Source organism: Grampus griseus (genome assembly GCF_964374135.1).
Source record: "Grampus griseus genome assembly, chromosome: 20".
NCBI lineage: Eukaryota > Metazoa > Chordata > Mammalia > Artiodactyla > Delphinidae > Grampus > Grampus griseus.
In genome coordinates this window covers 29573981-29596487 of record NC_139014.1, presented here as the reverse complement: position 1 = coordinate 29596487, position 22507 = coordinate 29573981, and the positions used below count along the sequence as shown (strand labels likewise).

At 37.6% G+C, this 22507-nt stretch overlaps 1 protein-coding gene across 4 annotated transcripts in view; it reads right to left on the bottom strand.

Annotated features, from left to right (window-relative positions):
• TRIM37 (tripartite motif containing 37) overlaps positions 1 to 22507 on the bottom strand; it is a gene marked incomplete at its 3' end in the record, with an annotated part of 154439 nt that overhangs the window by 21474 nt on the left and 110458 nt on the right. Inside the window, exons 23-25 of one of the 4 annotated variants that reach the window (XM_082678829.1) lie at positions 19471 to 19581; positions 18074 to 18152; positions 1371 to 1427 (exon numbers count right to left, since the gene is read on the bottom strand). In XM_082678829.1, coding sequence (XP_082534955.1) covers positions 1424 to 1427; positions 18074 to 18152; positions 19471 to 19581 — 194 coding nt within the window. Of the gene's footprint in view, positions 1 to 1370; positions 1428 to 16907; positions 18153 to 19470; positions 19582 to 22507 lie in introns of those variants that run through there. The other 3 variants (XM_082678832.1, XM_082678830.1, XM_082678831.1) reach the window with 3 other exon arrangements.

The window sequence follows — 22507 nt, the reverse complement described above, 5'->3', positions numbered from 1 at the left end:
TTTTTGGTAGGTAAAAGGCTAAAAGCCACATGGGTTTTAACTGGTAACAATGAAAGTAGAAAACTAGTGTAAAAATGTCATATTCTCAGACTTGTGAGGTGGTATATAGTCAAACAGATTCACTAATTTTTTCCTGTAACATAGAAGACCAACAATGAAAATTTTTTGAATTAAAAAGTATTTCCTAGGGCTGTAGCTATTTGGGAGTTTCATAACCTGTTATGGTGCTTTTGACGGAATTATTATTATTTTTTAGAAGACTGCTGTCAATTGGTTTTAACCTATGATGCTAATGTGTTTTTCACTGTACCTTCATCTCAGGAGTAAACTTCTTTAATGGAGATGATTTCAGGTACAGATATACTAGAATCAAGTTGCCATTTTAAAAGAAAATCAAATAGTATTTCTATTTTTTTCTGCCTTTTTTTTTTTAAAAAAAAAGTTCAGACAGCAAAGGCATGTACTACGATCAAATAAAAAGTGGTGTTGGAGAATGAAAAATATTAGTTCTAACTTCTATAAAATTGTTTCCCCCAAGGGAATGAAATAATTGGTGTGGAAGAGGCTGAAAGTACTGCCTAAAGTGAGCCCAGAGGCCAGGTGCAAAGGAGAATGCAGATTACTGCAGCTGAGGTCTGTTTAGTTGTAAATTTGAGTCCTGCAGCGTCAGACCAAATAGTACACGTTTCTCTTTTCAATATTTATTTACATTTGATACTCTGAAATTGTCTGCTTTTTGTCATTTCTACAGTTTCAAGTCAGAACCATATCTGCAACTAGAGGCGGCAAATAAACTAATAATCAGATTCGTTCAGGGAGGCAGCCTGATTCTTTGAGAATCATGAGTGTCTCCACGTGACATTTTACCCTCCCCCAGTCGAGCATGGAGCAGCCACGCCGATGCACAGGAGCTGCCTGCTGCAGGGCTCACTCCCTCATACTGTTGGGAGGTGCTAAATGCTCTTGCTGGGAAACGTGCACTGAGCAATCCTGTTTTAACATAATACTAACACACTAATTACTTTATGTTCCCCAGACTCATAATGGAGGACTAAGATTCCTGGATCTTAAAAACAGAGGACTGCAGCGTATTTTGGGGTGCCAGTGTAGCTCTATCAAACAAATAAAAACAGATTCACTTTAGCAACAGATTGATAATCTACAGATCTTACTTTTTAAAGTTTGGATGTAAGTAGCGATTTTCAGTATTCGTTTTCCCTTATTTTGAAGTCATTTCTTCTCAAGTCTTGTGACACATGGCTGAAAAGGAGGGAGCACCCATGACTCCAACCGTAGTACCAGAATCTTTTCACCATCCTGATGCTTTACCCCCATACATGGACCTCACTCACATCTGTCATTTTTGGACGCCTAGATCTTGTTAACAACCCATCAGGTGCAGGGTCAGTTTCAAATCAAATTATCATCTAAGGAAGCAAGAAAACAGAGGCAGCAGAACACTGGTATATATTATAGCCCAAAGCACTAAGCTAAGGTAAAAATTTTTTAAAGATTTTTCTATAGTTGTCTATTGCTAATGATTTTGATCAGAATAAAGAAGGTGAAAGGAAATAAGGTACAAATGACAGGTTTTTTCAGTGGGGAAAAATGGTTGGATGAAATTGGGACTAAGAGACCACATCTTTAAGGGTCTGAATTTTGTAGGTGTAACTACATAAGCAGCGTTAACTCCATTTCTGATACCAGTAGCCCTCTAGAAAATAAAGCAAAGTAGTTCTAGTGTGGTCACGTTATAAGCCAATATTGTGAAAAATAGCAACCACTATTCATTTGTTCACGACATGCATATTTATAGAATAGTTAGGTACCACTTGTGAGGTAAGTCCTTTAAAATTCTATAATACATATTAAAGTAGTGGTTATTGGTCTGATATATACTGCTCTTGGTTCTATAAGCTAGATAAAAAGCAGTGCTTTGTGAAATGCAGTGTTATATCTTAATGCCACTGGTGATAGAAAGTAGTTCCCTTCAGTTCAAATCCTGTGCCCTTATCTGCTGCTTGCTGACGTAAGCAATAAGTCCCCCCTCGTACTAATGGTGTCTACACATTTCTGTAACTTGTATTTAATGATGGTGTATCTGGTGATTGTAAAAATATTAGACAGATATAAAAGTATATAATATATATTAACTGTTAATGCTGAGGTACAGTCTGAATTACGTGTCTTGTACTTTTATTCATTGTGTAATTTAGTGATGGTGGAAGTTCTACATTCAGTCCTTAAGATGGCAGTATCCCTTTTACAGTTTAACATGATCTGCATCAACCTGTCTGCTTGCTCAAGTTTTGTTAGAATAGGAAATAATAAATATAAAAAAGAAAGTGTAGTGCTGGTTAGGGAAACAGACTTCAAGTCACTAACTGAAGTCAATACAAACTCCTTGTACATTCACTGTGAGTTTCAAAGGGAATCAGTCCCTAATTTAAAGGTTTCCTTTGTTCACTTTCTGGATGTGTACTTTTGAGGGATATCTGAGGTTAAGCAACACTACGGCACCAAACACTGGGGCTATTAATCCCATTTAGGTCTGTACTGAAAAGGATGGTGGAAATACATGTATATAACTTTTCTTTACCTAAAAGTGCCATCCATTGTCCTTGAATTAATACAAAGTTACTGTTGCATTTAATTTAACTAGGAGGATCCTCGAAAGTTAACACCTTTTCCAAGGACAATGTCAACAATGTCAATGTCAACACTGAGTCTGATTCTGACCACATTTATAGTGGTACTACAATGTCAACGTGGTGGTATAGTGTCACACTGCATCTTCATGACAACCATACTCCTTTGTTGGAACACTGTGCCAGTAAGAAGCGCAACATCCAACGGGCAGATGAAATGATGCATAAAGAAGTTAAGTGTTTACAGATAAAACTGCTGTGGTTCCAGTACTTCCTTCCCCATCAAAGGCTTGCTGAGGCTTTGTGAGAAAGTGATCTAAATTATTATTTTAATGTTTGTTTAAACATAATTTGTTCACTCAGTGATCATTCACACCGAAGCAATGCCATAAAAGTTTTGGTCATACCATAATTCAGGAGAGTTAGTCTTTGGATCATAAATTAGAAAAAGAAAAGAACATGCTTCTTTTCACCTTTTAAAATCACATGACGGTAAAGGACAGATACCCACTCTTCTGTTCTGACCCGTGAATAGCTTAAATGCTTTTTTCCAAAACGAGATACTTCCAGTGTTGTGACTATTTCCCAGAAATGGTACTGTGTTGAAAAATAATTGTTACTTCCTCTAGCAGCATTTTATCTTGTTTTAAAGACGACTATATTGTACTAATCAGAAAATATGAACTAAGATAGGGAGCTCCAGACTGACACAGCAGTTGTTCTGGAAAAGGAAAATACTCTGATAAACTTTGATGTATGAAATAACGTACAGACACGTCAGTGTTACCTCTTACTCTAGGTGCTCTTTGGTGAGAGACAGGCTTTGTTCTCTTGTTCATGACATTTCTCTGCAAAGAATTCTCTATGGAGTGGAGCAAATGAAGTGAATCATTTCTTACCAAGCAAATTTATCAATTTATAAATCTTCTCTACAGGTCACTTTTGAGTTCAGTTGTAATCATGAGTGATCCTTCATATTTTATTAAAACTGTTCATTCAGGTAAGAAGTATGTTGGAATTTTGCCAATATCTTAATAAAACCCAGCAACTTAAAACCACTAGGCATTTGTCTTTTTTATTCAAAGGAAGGTTATTTCGTGCTGGGATTTAGGGTGATTCCCTCAGAGCTGAAAATAAAATCCTGAGGTGGCAGTTTTCTAAACCTCTTAAAGTGGGAACATTTTAAAAAGAAAGTTTGCTAAGTGCTGCTACAACTGTTATTCTCTCCCCAGAAAAACCAGAAGAGATATAGCTCATCTTACACGTTTCCCCCATCAGTTTAAATGTTGGGGGCAGCGGGTTATCCTAAAAGAAAGAGATGAATGAGGAACAGGACCTGCCAACGGCTAAGTGCTGACTCCGCCAATCTCCAACTACTTTATTCTTCAAACTCTGAGTCCAGCCCAAGTTCCTCCCTCTCCCTTAAGTAAGTCTTTTTCCCCTTTTCGTTTCAAACTGGAAGAAAGGAAATAATCAGGTGAATTGTGGCTGAAAGTCTGTCAGGAAGAATGCTTTAAGAGAGTAACAGGAGATAAAAAGAGAAAGAAAGGACAATGTGGGGGACAGAAATAAAGCTGATAAAACAAGACATCTCCGTCTAAGGGAATGGCATTAAACCCGAAAAATAAGTAAACCTAATCAATACACTGCATTCTTACCCTCCTCTCCCCACCATTAATTCCTAGAAAATTAATTTCATAGTTATAACAACCTTAAACTCCTAATTACTTAAATTCATTCAAGTACTTAGTATGACTCTATATAGACCCCAAAGAAGGAATAATTGAGAAAACAAAGTGAAGGTCTGCAAGAATCATGTACTTGCAAGAGTTTGCTAAAGCAGGGAATGAAAGAAAAGCAATATTATGATAAGTATTATTTATACTTGAAAAAAATCCCCTATTAGTATTCTTAGTTCAAAAGGAACATGCCTTTCTGAAGCAGTAGCACACAGCAAGATATTAAGCAAACCACTAAGTATACTGAACTCATTTGAATTTAATAGAAATTTATCTAAATTACCAAATTATCAAGTATGATTGCCTGAAATAAGGTGTTTAATTGTTCATTTCCTTTTTCCGTTACAAGTTTGTCGTCTGTCATTTTAACAGCAATTAGTAAAGAACACTCTTCCATTGCACTTCTTTAGGAAAACCTACTTCTGCTTGGCCAAGGAATAATCTCATGGAAGATCCTTTTTAATTTATATTTCAAACAAATCTAATTCCTCTCTGAGACCCAAAACTGTTTGTTAAGTGGTGATCAGGAGAAAAGTGCTCTCGCCCTGAGCAGCTGAGTTTAGCATGCTGCTTATGCTGAGCCTAAGACCCCCAGTCATGAAACCTCCAGATGAGATGTGCCCTGCTTCATGGTGCAAGCAGGGGCCCTTCACACACAGGTTCTGATTTTTCTTATCCTGCTTTAGGACTAGGGAAAAAATAAATGTGAAATATGTCAGGAATTATATGTATTTGGAGAAACCATCTTTCAAATGAGTAACTGGAATTTAACCCAAGATGAAAAAGTTGTCCCTGCCAGTTGTTAACACTGGGAGATCCTGGAGCTAGGGCATTCAGGGTGGGCAATTAAGCCAATAAGAGTTGCTGTGGGATCAAATGAAACTGAATGGCAGGGAGGCACATAAGGAGACAGACTTAACTGCCCTGCGGGACTCAGGCAAGGGCTCTGGCTGGGCAGAGGCTCTGCAGGAATGGAAGAGAAGACTCTCTGTAATAGGAAAAAAACACATAAATGTGCCAAGTGGAGAAAAAGGTTTTTAGAAACAGAGAAGTCCATATAATTTATGTCCCAAACTATACAATGACAGATGTCACCATTTGCTCTTAACCCTCCCTAGACAGAATTTTAAAACTTCTATGAAACTTCTGTAAGACTACGAAGCCATGTATGGCTGTATGTTAATATGGGAACTAGCGATAAATGAGGGGAAATCTAAAAATATCACTATGAAAGGACTAAGAGGAACAGAAACACACGCATGGCTCTTTCAGTTTTGTACTTCCCAAACTTTCTATAATCTTATCACCTTTATAATTAAAAGAAAAATAAAAAATTCTTTTGGATAGAAAACTAAGAATGGCTCATTACTTTCTGAATTGTGAATGCGAAATTAATTACGCTTATGTTTTTAATTCAAAAAATATATATATTTTGAAAACCACAGTACTTCCAGCTTCCAATTCTGAAATGCAGAGCTAAAGGGAATATTGCTTCCACCCTTACAAAAGAAAGTAAATAAAAGTCCAGATTAACTTCAAATTATGACTTTTTTCAAAGAGCTGAGGTTGCAACTGGCCCAAATCTAAAGAGGGGCAGGCACCTGCCTGCAAAGACGAGCCGTCGGCACTCGTTTACATAGGATAGCTATAAGCAGACACTGGAAGAAACTGTTCAGCATGAGTTAGTAATGAACTGGTGCTGACAGGACAGTGGGAAGTCCTGGGAGCTGCAGAAATTAGTGGAGTCTGCACTCTCTTGCAAACTCTACCAGGTGCTCAAAGAAAAGACTGGAAAGGGCCCTAAGGGTCAACTGTGGTTCAGACCCAGCAGTGGGATGTGGGAGAATCAAGAAACTATCAGACCCTTTCTCCCATCTCTCCTACATAAATGTTATTCTATGGGGGAAAAGGGCCACAAATGCTGCCACCCTTAGGGTACCTATGAAAAGTCACTGCAGCTGATGAAAGGGAACAGGGGAGAAAAACCCTACTCTTGAGGAGGCAGGAATATCACGGGGCCTACAACTAGCTGTGGAGGGGCAAGTGCATCAAGACACAGTAACCTGAAACACACAGTGCCTAAAGCTTCCCCTTAATCTGAGAATGTCAGTCCCTCCCCTGCCTCCAGTCAAGCTTCAAATAAATAACAGAACACTTCTGGGAGAAGGACAGGAAAGCAACAACAGCATCAGAGACTTAACAACTCTCTGAGGCACAGTACAAACGGAAGCCCTAAACTCAAGGTCGGAAGAGACACTGCTCTGGTAATCCATCCCCAATCAGGAATGCAATGTATTGCTATAGGAACTTGAAGCCACTAAGGTTAATGACAGCAACCATGAACCTCAAACCAAACACAACTTCTAACTAGATTAATTCAAATTCTGCAGTAAAGGTCTAAGCAGCAGGAAAGGCCTGCCCATTTTTAGACAGAAAAACCATTCATCAATCTACTGCCCTACACAAAATGTGCTGCTTTCAACAAAATACACAGATGCATCTGAAAACAAGAAAAGATGTGTTCTTAAGAGTGAATTAACCAGGGTAGTGGGTACTGGCAGGGAACCTGCCTCTCCCAGGTTCTCTCCAGGTGGCCTCCCCTCCCAGGCCCTCCTTGGGGACCTTTGTAACTTGAGCCAATTAAATTTGAGCTTGGTGGGAATGTAAACTGGTACAACCACTATGGAGAACAGTATGGAGGTTTCTTAAAAACCTAAAAATAGAGCTACCATATGATCCAGCAGTCCCATTCCTGGGCATATATCTGGAGAAAACCATAATTCGAAAAGATACATGCACCCCAATGTTCATAGCAGCACCATTTACAATAGCCAAGACATGGAAGCAATCTAAATGTCCATCAACAGAGGAGTGGATAAAGAAGATGTGGTGCATATACACAATGGAATATTATTTAGCCATAAAAAGAACAAAAGAATGCCATTTGTAGCAACATGAATGGACCTAGAGATTGTCATACTGAGTGAAGTAAGAGAAAGACAAATATCATATGATATCACTTATATGTGGAATCTAAAAAAATGGTACAAATGAATTTACTTACAAAACAGAGTTGCAGATGTAAAAAACAAATTTATGTTTGTAAATAAAAAACAAATTTATGTTTGTAAATACCTATACAGTAGGTCCTTAATTAGTTACCAGTGGAGAAGGGGGTGGGGAGGGATAAACTGGGTGATTGGGATTGATATATACACACTACAATATATAAAATAGATAACTAATTAAGGACCTACTGTATAGCACAGGGAACTCTACTCAATACTCTGTAATGACCTATATGGGAAAAGAATCTTAAAAAGAGTTAATAGATGTATATGTATAACTGATTCACTTTGCTGTACACCTGAAACTAACATAACATTGTAAATCAACTATACTCTAATAAAAATTTAAAAAAAAACATGAACTCCAAAAAATAAACAAACAAAAACAAAAAAACCACACACAGAGTGAAGTAACCATCAGAACCAGAATCTGATATGCCGAGGATTTTGGAGCTGACAGAATTTAAAATAACTATGGTTAATATGTTGTGGAAATGGTGGGCAAGATCATATGGGTGATTTCAGCAAAGAAACAGAAACTATAATAGAAATACCAGAAATGAAAAATACTGTAACAAAGATGATGAATGCCTTTGATGGGCTGATCAGTTGATCTACCATTGCTGAGAAGCGAATCAGAAAATTTAAAGATAAGTCAATAAAACTTACCTTAACTGAAACACAAGAAAAAGAATGAATGAGTAACAAAAGCAAAATAAATCCAGAACAGAACATATAAGAGCTATGGAACAGTACCAGTCTAACATACGCATAACTGGAAACCCTCATATGTCGCGGGTGGGAATGCAACGGCAGTGCCTTCTGGAAGCCTGGCAGTTTCTTATAAGGTTAAGCATATACCTGCCACATGACTCAGTGCAGTCAGTTCTGACACCAACGACCTGGAGTTAGGTTAAACTTCACAGGTTAAAGGCAAAGTCAGCCACAAGACTGCTCTCACTTCAGATACCAGCTGCAAGTTTGGGGTCCCCCACCAACCCTCCCCTAGGTGTGATTATTCACTAGAACAACTCAACAAAACTCAGGAAAATACTTACAATTCCAGTTTTATTATAGCAAAAAGATACCAATCAGAACCTGGCAAAGGGAGAGACACATAGGGTGAGGTAGAGGAGGGTTCCAGTGTGAAGCTTCCTTGTGATGAGGGCATGTTACCCTCCCAAAACATCAATTTATGACAGAGTACTGCCAACCAGGGAAGCTCAGCTGAGCTTCAATATCCATTACATAAGCATTACTGACTCACTAGCAATGAGTCTAAACTATTCAGCTGATAACATGTGACTCAGCGGCCCAATCCTCTAATCACATGGTTAGTCTTTCTGGCACGGCCAGTCCTTATCCTGAGTCATCTCATTAACTAAGCTATCAGGATCCACCATAAGTAACATAGACACTCCTATCGCTCAGGAAATTCCAAGGACTTAAGAGGCTATGTCCCAGGAACCAGGGACAAAGGCCAAATTCCTTATTACATACCCAGCAATCCCACTCCAAGGCAAACATTACCCTAGAGAATGACAACTTATGTTCACACACAAAAATCTACACACAAATGTTTATAAGGTTCATAATCACCCTAAACTAGAAATAACCCAAATGTCCTTCAATGGGTAAATGAATAAATCGTATACATCCATACAGTGAAATACTATTCATCAGTAAAAAGGAATAAAGTTCTGATTCACACAACAAGGTGGATGTCTACCCCTAGAGGGAATGCCAGACAGATACTTGTTAATTGAACCCCAGAGGTTTACCTCAATGGACTGTGTGAATTTGTATATGCTGCATATTTCTTTTTTTTTTTTTGCGGTACGCGGGCCTCTCACTATTGTGGCCTATTGTGGCCTCTCCCGTTGCAGAGCACAGGCTCCGCGGCCATGACTCACGGGCCCAGCCGCTCTGCGGCACGTGGGATCTTCCCGGACCAGGGCACGGACCCGTGTCCCCTGCATCGGCAGGCGGACTCTCAACCACTGCGCCACCAGGGAAGCCCATTTCTTACTATTTTTAAATTCACAAACAACAATACTTGAGGTGAGCTGGAGCCCAACAAAACAGACAGGACATGATTTTCTTCATCACAGGAGAACTGCTTTTGAGTACATCCTTTAGCTACCTACAAGTTTGGTTTTTTTTCATGAAACCTGTTATCAACTTTAATTATAAAAATAGAGAATTTTATGCCAGGAGGGCAGTTACAAACCATTTCTTTAGAAGCTTACATTTTTTACTTTTCAAGAGATAGACTTTATTCTTAATATAGAATCAGAAATCAGAATATGGTACAAATGGCTTGGGTTTCTAAAATATATGAGAAGATAATATACCAATTAAGTTCAAATAATTTTCCCTACAAAATTTTTGTGCAACCATAAAGAAATACCTTCAAAATTTTCTATAGCTATAACAACCAAAAATAGTCTTGCTGACACAGTGAACTCAAATTCCACCAATGTAAAAGGGTCTCAACCAATTCTCAATTCATCTAAAACAAGGGCAGCACTCCTAATTGCTTTTATACATAACTTGACAGCAAAAGAAAAGCCAAATAAAATACTCAAGATCCAAAATGTATTATAGTTCAAATATCCCTATGCCATTATGGGGAATCCACTGACTAAAAAGACCTCAAGGTCATTAAAAATAAGAGTAAGGGTTAAGAACATTTACAATTTAAAAACAAAAAACACAATGGATACTTCCCCCAAATAAAGGACAGAAGGACACCTCAAAATGCTATTGTAGGAGATGGTTCAAAATGGCGGAGTAGAAGGATGTGCTCTCACTCCCTCTTGTGAGAACACCAGAATCACAACTAACTGTTGAACAATCATCAACAGGAAGACACTGGAACTCACCAAAAGAGATACCCCACATCCAAAGACAAAGGAGAAGCCACAATGAGACGGTCGGAGGGGTGCAATCACAATAAAATCAAATCCCGTAACTGCTGCGTGGGTGACTCACAAACTGGAGAACACTTAGAACACAGAAGTCCAGCCACTGTGTGTGAAGGTTCTGAGCACCACGTCAGGATTCCAAACCTGGGGGTCTGGCGATGGGAGGAGGAATTCCTAGAGAATCAGACTCTGAAGCCTAGAGGGATTTGATTGCAGGACTTTGACAGGACTGGGGGAAACAGAGACTCCACTCTTGGAGGGCACACACAAACTTGTGTGTGCATCGGGACCCAGGGGAAGGAGCAGTGACCCCAGGGGAGACTGAACCAGACCTACCTGCTAGTGTTGGAGGGTCTCATGAAGAGGCCGGGGGTGGCTCTGTCTCACCGGGAGGACAAGGACACTGGCAGCAGAAGTTCTGGGAAGTACTTCTTGGCGTGAGCCCTCCCGGAGTCTGCCATTAGCACCACCAAAGAGCCCAGGGAGGCTCCAGTGTTGGGTCGCCTCAGGTCAAACAACCAACAGGGAGGGGACCCAGCCCCACCCATCAGCAGACAAGCGGATTAAAGTTTTACTGAGCTCGGCCCACCAGAGCAACAGCCAGCTCTACCCACCACCAGTCCCTCCCATTAGGAAACTTGCACAAACCTCTTAGATAGCCTCATCCACCAGAGGGCAGACAGCAGAAGCAAGAAGAACTACAATCCTGCAGCCTGTGGACCAAAAACCACATTCACAGAAAGACAAGATGAAAAGGCAGAGGGCTACGTACCAGATGAAGGAACATGATAAAACCCCAGAAAAACAACTAAATGGAGATAGGCAACCTTCCAGAAAAAGAATTCAGAATAATGATAGTGAAGATGATCCAGGACCTCGGAAAAAGAATGGAGGCAAAGATTGAGAAGATGCAAGAAATGTTTAACAAAGACCTAGAAGAATTAAAGAACAAACAAACAGAGATGAACAATACAATAACTGAAATGAAAAATACACTAGAAGGAATCAATAGCAGAATAACTGAGGCAGAAGAACGGATAAGTGAACTGGAAGACAGAATGATGGAATTCACTGCCATGGAACAGAAAAAGAAACAAGAATGAAAAGAAATGAAGACAGCCTAAGAGACCTCTGGGACAACATTAAACACAAAAACATTCGCATTATAGGGGTCCCAGAAGGAGAGAGAGAGAGAGAGAAAGGACCCGAAAAAATATTTGATGAGATAATAATCGAGAACTTCCCTAACATGGGAAAGGAAATAGCCACCCAAGTCCAGGAAGCGCAGAGAGTCCCATACAGGATAAACCCAAGAGGAAACACACCAAGACACACAGTAATCAAATTGGCAAAAATTAAAGATAAAGAAAAATTAATGAAAGCAAGGAACAATGACAAATAACATACAAGGGAACTCCCATAAGGTTAATAGCTGATTTCTCAGCAGAAACTCTAGAAGCCAGAGGGAGTGACATGATATACTTAAAGTGATGAAAGGGAAGAACCTACAACCAAAATTACTCTACCCAGCAAGAATCTCATTCAGATTTAATGGAGAAATCAAAAGCTTTACAGACAAGCAAAAGCTAAGACAATTCAGCACCACCAAACCAGCTCTACAACAAATGCTAAAGGAACTTCTCTAAGTGGGAAACACAAGAGAAGAAAAGGACCTACAAAAATAAAACCAAAACAATTAAGAAAATGGTAATATGAACATACATATCGATTATTATCTTAAATGTGAATGGATTAAATGCTTCAACCAAAAGACACAGGCTTGCTGAATGGATACAAAAACAAGACCTATATATGTGCTGTCTACAAGAGACCCACTTCAGACCTAGGGACACATACAGACTGAAAGTGAGGGGATGGAAAAGATATTCCATGCAAATGGAAATCAAAAGAAAGCTGCAGTAGCAATACTCATATCAGATAAAATAGACTTTAAAATAAAGAATGTTACAAGAGACAAGGAAGGACACCACATAATGATCAAGGGATCAATCCAAGAAGATGATATAACAATTATAAATATAGATGCACCCAACATAGAAGCACCTCAATACATAAGGCAACTGCTAACAGCTATAAAAGAGGAAATCGACAGTAACACAAGAATAGTAGGGGACTTTAACACCTCACTTACACCAATGGACAGATCATCCAAGCAGAAAATTAATAAGGAAAGACAAGCGTTAAATGACACAATAGACCAGATACAGTTAATTGATATTTATAGCACATTCCATCCCAAAACTGCAGATTACACTTTCTTCTCAAGTGTGCACGGAACATTCTCCAGGATAGATCACATCTTGGGTCACAAATCAAGCCTCAATAAATTTAAGAAAATTGAAATCATATCAAGCATCTTTTCTGATCACAATGCTATGAGGTTAGAAATCAATTACAGGGAAAATAATGTAAAAACCACAAACACATGGAGGCTAAACAATACATTACTAAGTAACCAAGAAATCACTGAAGAAATCAAAGAGGAAATCAAAAAATACCTAGAGACAAAAGACAATGAAAACACGATGATCCAAAACCTATGGGATGCGGCAAAAGCAGTTCTAAGAGGGAAGTTTATAGCTATACAAGCCTACCTCAAGAAACAAGAAAAATCTCAAATAAACAATCTAACCTTACACCTAAAGGAACTAGAGAAAGAAGAACAAACAACACTCAAAGTTAGCAGAAGGATAGAAATCATAAAGATCAGAGCAGAAATAAATGAAATACAAACAAAGAAAACAATAGCAAGGATCAATAAAACTAAAAGCTGGCTCTTTGAGAAGATAAACAAAATTGATAAACCATTAGCCAGACTCATCAAGAAAAAGAGGGAGAGGACTCAAATCAATAAAATTAGAAATGAAAAAGGAAAATTTACAACAGACACCATAGAAATACAAAGCATCATAAGAGACGACTACAAACAACTCTATGCCAATAAAATGTACAACCTGGAAGAAATGGACAAATCCTTAGGAATGCACAACCTTCTGAGACTGAACCAGGAAGAAATAGAAAATAGGAACAGACCAATCACAAGTAATGAAATTGAAACTGTGATTAAAAATCTTCCAACAAACAAACGTCTAGGACCAGATGGCTTCACTGGTGAATTCTATCGAACATTTAGAGAAGAGCTAACATCCATCCTTCTCAAACTCTTCCAAAAAATTGCAGAGGAAGGAACACTCCCAAACTCATTCTATAAGGCCACCATCACCTTGATACCAAAACCAGACAAAGATACTACAAAAAAAGAAAATTACAGACTAATATCACTGATGAATATAGATGCAAAAATTCTTAACAAAATACTAACAAACAGAATCCAATAACACATTAAAAGGATCATACACCATGATCAAGTGGGATTTATCCCAGGGATGCAAGGATTCTTCAATATACGTAAATCAATCAATGTGATACAAACTGAAGAATAAAAACCATATGATCATCTCAATAGATGCAGAAAAAGCCTTTGACAAAATTCAACACCCATTTATGATTAAAAACTCTCCAGAAAGTGGGCATAGAGGGAACCTACCTCAACATAATAAAGGCCATATATGACAAATCCACAGCAAACATCATTCTCAAGGGTGAAAAACTGAAAGCATTTCCGCTAAGATCAGGAACAAGACAAGGAGGTCCACTCTCACCACTATTATTCAACAAAGTTTTGGAAGTCCTAGCCATGGCAATCAGAGAAGAAAAAGAAATAAAACAAATACGAATTGGAAAAGAATAAGTAAAATTGTCACTATTTGCAGATGACATGATACTATATATAAAGAATCCTAAAGATGCCATCAGAAAACTACTAGAGCTAATCAATGAATTTGGTAAAGTTGCAGGATACAAAATTAATGCACAGAAATCTCTTGCATTTCTATACACTAACGAAAAATCTGAAAGAAAAATTAAGCAGACACTCCCATTTACCATTGCAACAAAAAGAATAAAATACCTAGGAATAAACCTACCTAGGGAGACAAAAGACCTGTATGCAGAAAGGTATAAAATACTGATGAAAAATTAAAGATGATACCAACAGATGGAGAGATATACCATGTTCTTAGATTGGAAGAATCAATATTGTGAAAATGACTATACTGCCCAAAGCAATCTACAGATTCAATGCAATCCCTATCAAATTACCAATGGCATCTTTCACAGAGCTAGAACAAAAAATCTTAAAATTTGTATGGAGACACAAAAGACCCCAAATAGCCAAAGCAGTCTTGAGGGAAAAAAATGGAGCTGGAGGAATCAGACTCCCTGACTTCAGCCTATACTACCAAGCTACAGTAATCAAGACAATATGGTACTGGCACAAAAACAGAAACACAGATCAATGCAACAAGATAGAAAGCCCAGAGATAAACCCACACACCTATGGTCAACTAATCTATGACAAAGGAGGCAAGGATATACAATGGAGAAAAGACAGTCTCTTCAATAAGTGGTGCTGGGAAAACTGGACAGCTACATGTATTAGAACACTCCCTAACACCATATACAAAAATAAACTCAAAATGGATTAGAGACCTAAATGTAAGACCAGACACTATAAAACTCTTAGAGGAAAACATAGGAAGAACACTCTTTGACATAAATCACAGCAAGATCTTTTTTGATCCACCTCCTAGAGTAATGAAAATAAAAACAAAAATAAACAAATGGGACCTAATGAAACTTCAAACTTTTGCACAGCAAAGGAAACCATAAACAAGACGAAAAGACAACCCTCAGAATGGGAGAAAATATTTGCAAATGAAGCAACAGACAAAGGATTAATCTCTAAAATATACAAGCAGCTCATGTGGCTTAACATCAAAAAAATAAACAACCCAATCCAAAACTGGGCAGAAGACCTAAATAGACATTTCTCCAAAGAAGACGTAACGATGGCCAAGAAGCACATGAAAAGCTGCTCAACATCACTAATTATTAGAGAAATGCAAATCAAAACTTCAATGAGGTATCACCTCACACCAGTTAGAATGGGCATCAACAGAAAATCTACAAACAACAAATGCTGGAGAGGGTGTGGAGAAAAGGGAACCCTCTTGCACTGTTGGTGGGAATGTAAATTGATACAGCCACTGGAGAACAGTAGGGAGGTTCCTTAAAAAACTAAAAGTAGATCTACCATATGACCCAGCAATCCCACTACTGGGCATATACCCAGAGAAAACCATAATTCAAAAAGACACATGAACCCACCCCAATGTTCACTGCAGCACTATTTACAATAGCTAGGTTGTGGAAGCAACCTAAATGCCCATCAACAGACGAATGGATAAAGACAATGTAGTACATATATACAATGGAATATTACTCAGCCACAAAAAGGCATGAAATTGGATCATTTGTAGAGACATGGATGGATCTAGAGACTGTCATACAGAGTGAAGTCAGTTAGAAAGAGAAAAACAAATATCGTATATTAATGCATATATGTGGAACCTAGAAAAATGGTACAGATGAACTGGTTTGCAGGGCAGAAATTGAGACACAGATGGAGAGAACAAATGTACAGACACCAAGGGGGAAAAGCAGCGGGGTGCTGGTGGTGGTGGTGGGATGGATTGGGAGATTGGGATTGATATGTATACACTGATGTGTATGAAACGGGTGACTAATAAGAACCTGCTGTATAAAAAAATAAAATAAAATTCAAAAATTCAAAAAAAAAAAGTTATTGTCTAGATTAATGACCCAAAAGAATCTCACGATTAAATCACTTGTGCTAAAAGCTCTTACAAGTAAATTTCCCCAAATGAACAGTCTATTCTCTGGCTTCTCTTAGTTCTTAACCACAGTGGTTTTCCATATTTTGAAAATAAGTTATAAAGGTACACTGGAAAGCACTCAGTTCTATATCATATACAGGTCAAGAAACAGCTACGCAATAGTGAGAGTTCCAAAGCAGAGTCAATCACTCTTGTCTTTATGAATTCTGATAAGCCTCAATTAAAAAATAAACCTCTACAAAATCAGTTCTTACAATGATTTGCTCAACACTAAAGGTGCAAAATTCTTACATTATAGTTTTACCCATTACAATGTAGCACAGAAATAAGTTTGATTTAGAATATGATCTCATCAAAATGTAATGAACATAAATACATTTCCAGCTAATAGAAAATGAAATGTGAAGAACTTACGCGTGATGTTTCAGAGCATTGCACGATAAGCTACCTAATAACCATACGACAGCAGCCAACGCTATCATGGTAGTAAGCAAATGCTAAATTTTAACTTCTCATGTGATTATACTACTTAAATATTTCCAACTAATTTAAGGAGAAGAAGTAACCACACATTACACATTATGGAGATCATAAATAAGTCTTCCAACTTCCCCATGCATCTACTTACAGCTCAACAGCCTCTATTATACACAGGCAATAGGAATAGGAAAAAGGGGGCTTCCTGCTCCACTTTTAATAAATTGCAGAGGCATAACATTTTCTCAGCATCATTTTATTAACAAAAAGTGCCAACTGTTTTGAAGAAAAGCAAACCATGAATCACACAGCATTCGGCAAGACACTAGACATGGAAAGGGGAACAATATTCATTAAGTAAAAAATAAGCAGATGAGATGCCTCTCACGTGTATATATTCATGCTTTTTCAATAGTCTCTTAGTCAACTTTCAGTGTAATTTTCACAAATAGCATAGCAGCTCAAAAACAAATGCAAGAGCACAATGATAAAGTTTGGCAATTATTTTGGACTATTTCTGAGTATGAAAGTAAACTTTATACCACAGTTTCATGTAAGCCACAGTACAATATATAAGAATCTTTAAATGTATTGACACTGAAATCAATGTCCAACTAATGAAAATAAAGGAGAAAACAGGGTTTTAAAATACCCGTTACATTATAATTGTTTAGTAAGAAGCAGAAAAAACGAAATAATTTTAAGTGTTCTTACATGTGTTCATACGACCAGAAACATAACCAATCCATATTAACTTAATTCATTTAAAATTACATTTGTAAAGGTCACACAAAAGAAAGCTTAGGTGTCATTAATTAGTGTGCCTGCACTTGAACAAACAAGAAAAGATAAATAAATTAACCTCAGTCAGTCAACATATTCTAAAGAGGAGAGTCAGTCTAGTGTTACTTCAGTTATCCACATAAAGTGTCTACAGGGAAGAATCTACACATTAGTAATATTTCTGCTCACTAATCTACAGGCACTAGTGAAACTATAAACTATAATTAAAACCCAAAATATAAAGGTGGTCATTTAAACACAACTGAGTGTCTAGCCAAGACAGAAGAGCACCGATGCTGAGCAGGTTACTGAGTGCATGCACTGTCTCCAGGTACGTTTCCTGGCAGTTAATTGCCCTTCTGTTACAGTAGACAAACTGCCTTTTATGAATATACTATTTACTAAATTAATTGAGGCTACACTGTTATTTTATTACATTACACAGAATTCTTCCCACACAACTTTTTCCTGTGTACTAATGTCTTACACTAGAATTGTGCTACTTTCTAAAGTTTCAGAATTACTATTTCAAGTAGAGATGATGAAAAAAATAAGACCAAATCTGATTATCTGACTGTTGACAAGTTTGAGCACCAACTACAGCAAAATTCAAGGTAGCTTGCAAGTCAGTTTTCTTGATTTGAAAATTACCTTCCACTGCTTTCATCAGTATTGAAGCTGAGATCTTCAGGGCCTATTTGTTCACCATCAGGAAAACTGGAACGTGTATCTAGGAGAAAAAAAAGAGTTAACATTTTTAAAAGACCAGTATTTTCTTTTCCTTATCTCGAAACGATCTTACCAAGTGTGTTATTTAAGTGATAAAGATGTGCTGGGTTGTGAACAAATCTCTATTTTTAGAGAATTTTTGATCTGAGTCAAGTGTAACAAGCACAAAGGGAAAATAAAGGAGAAAAAACCAAAATGTGTTAAAGACGCCCACAATTAGAGGTTGAAAGGCATTGCCTGACTTTGTCGCCCTGGGGACACTATGGGAGCAGCTAAAGAAGGGAATAGGAAATGATGACGATGTACACTCTAAAGACTGATTTTGTAAATATAAAATGTATTTCAAAGCCAATTAAACTGCGCATGCAAATATCACTACAAAAACTCATCGGCACTCAAGATAACTTGCCTGAAATTTGGCTGCTGCTTCTATAAGCAGAGAAGATTGCTAAGAGTACCTTAATACCTAAAAAATCATCAAGTGACTGAGTCTGTACTAAAAAAGACACTAGAATATCAGAGAAACATGTAAAATATAAAGCCGACAATTAGCATAAGCCTGACAATGTTGTTATTCCAGGAACTCTTACAGAGGAATGCTCAGACTGATCGTTAAGGTCTCTGGATAAAATATTAACAATGGGGGATGGACGTTAGACTTATTGTGGTGATCATTTTGCACTGTATACATATATCAAATCATTATGCTGTACACCTAAAATAAAACAAAACAAAATGCTAACAATGGGTTTCTCTCAGTCAGTTTTTTCCTGAGACTTTTTTAGGAGGAAGTGGTAATAAAATCAATGATTCCATAATCAGCATGCATTTCTAAGAAGTCAGAAAGAGTTATCTTTAAAAAAGTTCCCTTATTAGCTAGGCTACAAATATCTCTGAAAAGAAAAAAAAAAAATCTGAAACCTCCCCAGGGGCTGGCAACATTTTCTACAAAGGAGCAGATAGTAAATATTTAGGCACTGCAGGCCACAAATGTTCTCCATGGAAAATTCTTTTTTGTTTGGCTTTTTTTTTTTTTTTCCATTCTCAGGTCATGGGCTATACCAAAGCAGGTTGCCAACACTTGCTCCACCCAGTAAGTAGCACGCATTAGGTGGTGTCTGACCGCCTACCAAATTTTTTCAGTACGCGCACCATTTAGTTTATCCCACAGAATGTCGTCTCACAAATGACAATAATTTAAAAAAAGAAAAAGCAGCAGAAGCAGCAAAGCAGAAGAAGCAGAAGCAGAAAGAGAAGCAAAGGAAGCAGCAGAAGAGATGGTTTAATTAATCCCCATGAAATGACGTCATGGGTTGCACCTTCATCCGGCAGCCGTGCCATGAAGGAGTCGCTAAATCTGCCCAGGCTGGCGCGCTCCTCCTGCTCCTCGTCCTCAGCGTCACATTCAATATCACTGTCGCTACTCATTCCTGGCAGGAAAGAAGCAGAGAACGTGTTTCTGACAAGTAACCACTGCAAGAAAAAGGCAATCTCCCTATCATAAATTGAGATTCCTAGTGAATTTCACACTGAATGCCAAGAAAACAGATACCAAGCAAACAAAACAAAGAAAAAAGTAACCACACAAACCTAAGTTCTCTTTAGTTATTTAGAGCAGTATTTATTTTCGTCCTCAAAAACTGCCCTTTCTACAGTACCTGAAAAGTTAGAATTTGAAGGCAGTATTAATTTCATTATACTGAGAACACTTTTTCCAAGGCAAACATAGGTTTTTTCCCCCCTAAAGAGTCATAAGAGATAACAGCTCTTTTAATCCTGATTCAACAGTTTCTAGCCTAAAACATATATAAATATAAACACTCATAAATACAAATACATATTTACACTTATATTTAGCTGTGTGTATAAAAAAATTCCAGTAATTTTAGCAATAAATGAGTTACTATCCCATTTGGGCCTCCAATTTTGTTTTTTGCATATGAGTAGGTTTTTAAAAGAAAAGTTCTATAGAATTTTTATAGTACAGAAAGTACTTCTGTTTCAACAAGACAGTGATCAAGAAAATCTGAAAATCTTTCTGCTACAAACCCTTATAAACGCTAGATAAAATATAAACTTAAAAATTTTAATGAACAGCTATATTTAAAAGAATGAATGGAAATCCATAGGTATAGAGACAAAAAGGATATGGAAAACTAGTGGGGTAGATGCAGTTGCCCCAGAGAGCTTGATGCGGAAGTCTTTAATACTCTGTTGGGGATAGGAAAAAAACCTCTGGATCCACCATAGAAAGGGAGTTGAAAGTGAGACTAAAACTGCACTCCCTGCAAAAAGCTAAAACTCTTACTGAAAGAATAAACTAAATAATTCTGTCTACTGTCACAGGAAGACAGCAGGGAATTTTGTCTTGTTTCTGGGCTCAGCTCACCTCAGAATTCAAACTAAGGCCTGTGTGCATCATTTAAGTTTGGGATTAAGGTTGAGGTTCAAATCTTAGGAAAGTAACATAGAAACTGGTCAGGAGCTAGTGTGATCCGAATAAAGCAATTTATTCCTCTAGAGGGAAGGTTCTAGGTAAGATGAAGCAAGCATACTCCACCCCATCTTTCCCACTGAATGCAGCTATAAAACCTGGACAGAATGCATGAAGTGGCTACTTGAGGATTCTGAAAAGTAAATAGGGACAGGCATATTGGAGTAGACAAGAATTTGAAGTACCAACAAATTGGCAGATTTAAACAAGACCCAGAGTCTCATAAAATCATATTAAAAATGTCCAGGATACAATCCAAAATTGCTTCACTGTATGAAAAACCAGGTAAAGACAAGAACGAACATCAGTGCTGAGATGACAGAGATAATGTTGAAATTATCTAACACAGACTAAAGCAGATATAAAAATGCTCACGAATAGTCTTGAAACATATTTAAAAGACCTCTGTGGTGGGAAGCTTCCACAATCCAGGTCACAACAATTATAGTGGTGGGGGGTGGGGGGGATGATTCTCACAAGGGGTAGAAAAAGTCTCAAAAAGTTATGTTCCAATCAAAATTTACAAACAAGGCAGACAATCTACTTGAAGTAAGAGTCAGCAGATATACAAATAGAAGGACAATACCACGAATTTTTTCACAAAATAGAGTACAAAATTCTGTTTAATGTGGAAAAGGACAGATTTTTTTTAATTACTAGACTTTTCAGATATAGTCATTAAAATTAAACTATTAATAGATGAATTTAGGCAAGGTTGAAAAACTTAAAGACAGAACTGAGAAAATTAACCAGAGTTTTTAAGAACAATGAGATTGCCATTATAAAAAAAAGGTTAAGAAACACAGGGATAAAAAAGGAATGGTTCAAACTGTGTCAACTAGACAGCCATAAAGACAGCAAAGGAGAGACAATATATTAAGAGAAAATGGCCAAGAATTCTCCATAATTAATGAAAAACATTCTGAATTGAATGGAAATAAAAGTACAACATATCAAAAGTTTGGGGATGTGGCTATAGCAGTGCTTAAAGATAAAGTTACAGCATCAAATGCTTATATTAGAAGAGAAAAAGGCCTCAAAGTAATGGTCTAAGCATTTACTTTAAGAAACTAGAAAAAAAGTAAATAAACTTGGGTAAAAGGAAATAAAGAACAGAAATTAAATTAGCAGGAAAACAAAAGAAAAAGAAATCACTGAAACAAGAGTTGTTTGAAAACGCCAATAAAACTGAAAAGCTTCTAGGCAGACCAAGACAAAAGAGAGTAAAAAAAAAGGAATAAAAGAGGGGACATCACTAGAGATTCTACAGACATTAAAAGGGTAATAAGGGAACAGTATAAAAAACTTTATGCTCTTGAAATCAAGAACACTGATGAAATGGACAAATTCTTTGATAGACACAAACTACCAAAATTCATTCAGGTAAAAATAACCTGAATAGGTATTTTAAGTATTAAAGAAACAGAATTTGTAGCTTAAAAAACTATCAACAGGGACTTCCCTGGGACTTCCCAGGTGGCGCAGTGGTTAAGAATTGGCCTGCCAACGCAGGGGACAGGTTTGTGCCCTGGTCCGGGAACATCCCACATGCCGTGGAGCAACTAAGCCCGTGCGCCACAACTACTGAGCCTACGCTCTAGAGCCCGTGAGCCACAACTACTGAAGCCCGTGCGCCTAGAGCCCGTAATCTGCAACAAAAGAAGCCACTGCAATGAGAAGCCCATGCACCACAACGAAGAGTAGCCCCCGCTCGCCACAACTAGAGAGAAAGACCGCTCGCAGCAACGAAGACCCAACGCAGCCAAAAATAAATAAATAAATTTTAAGGGGGGAAAAAAAAAAGATCAACAAAGAAAACTGTAGCCCCAGATGGCTTTACTGGTGAATTCCTTCTCTTCTGT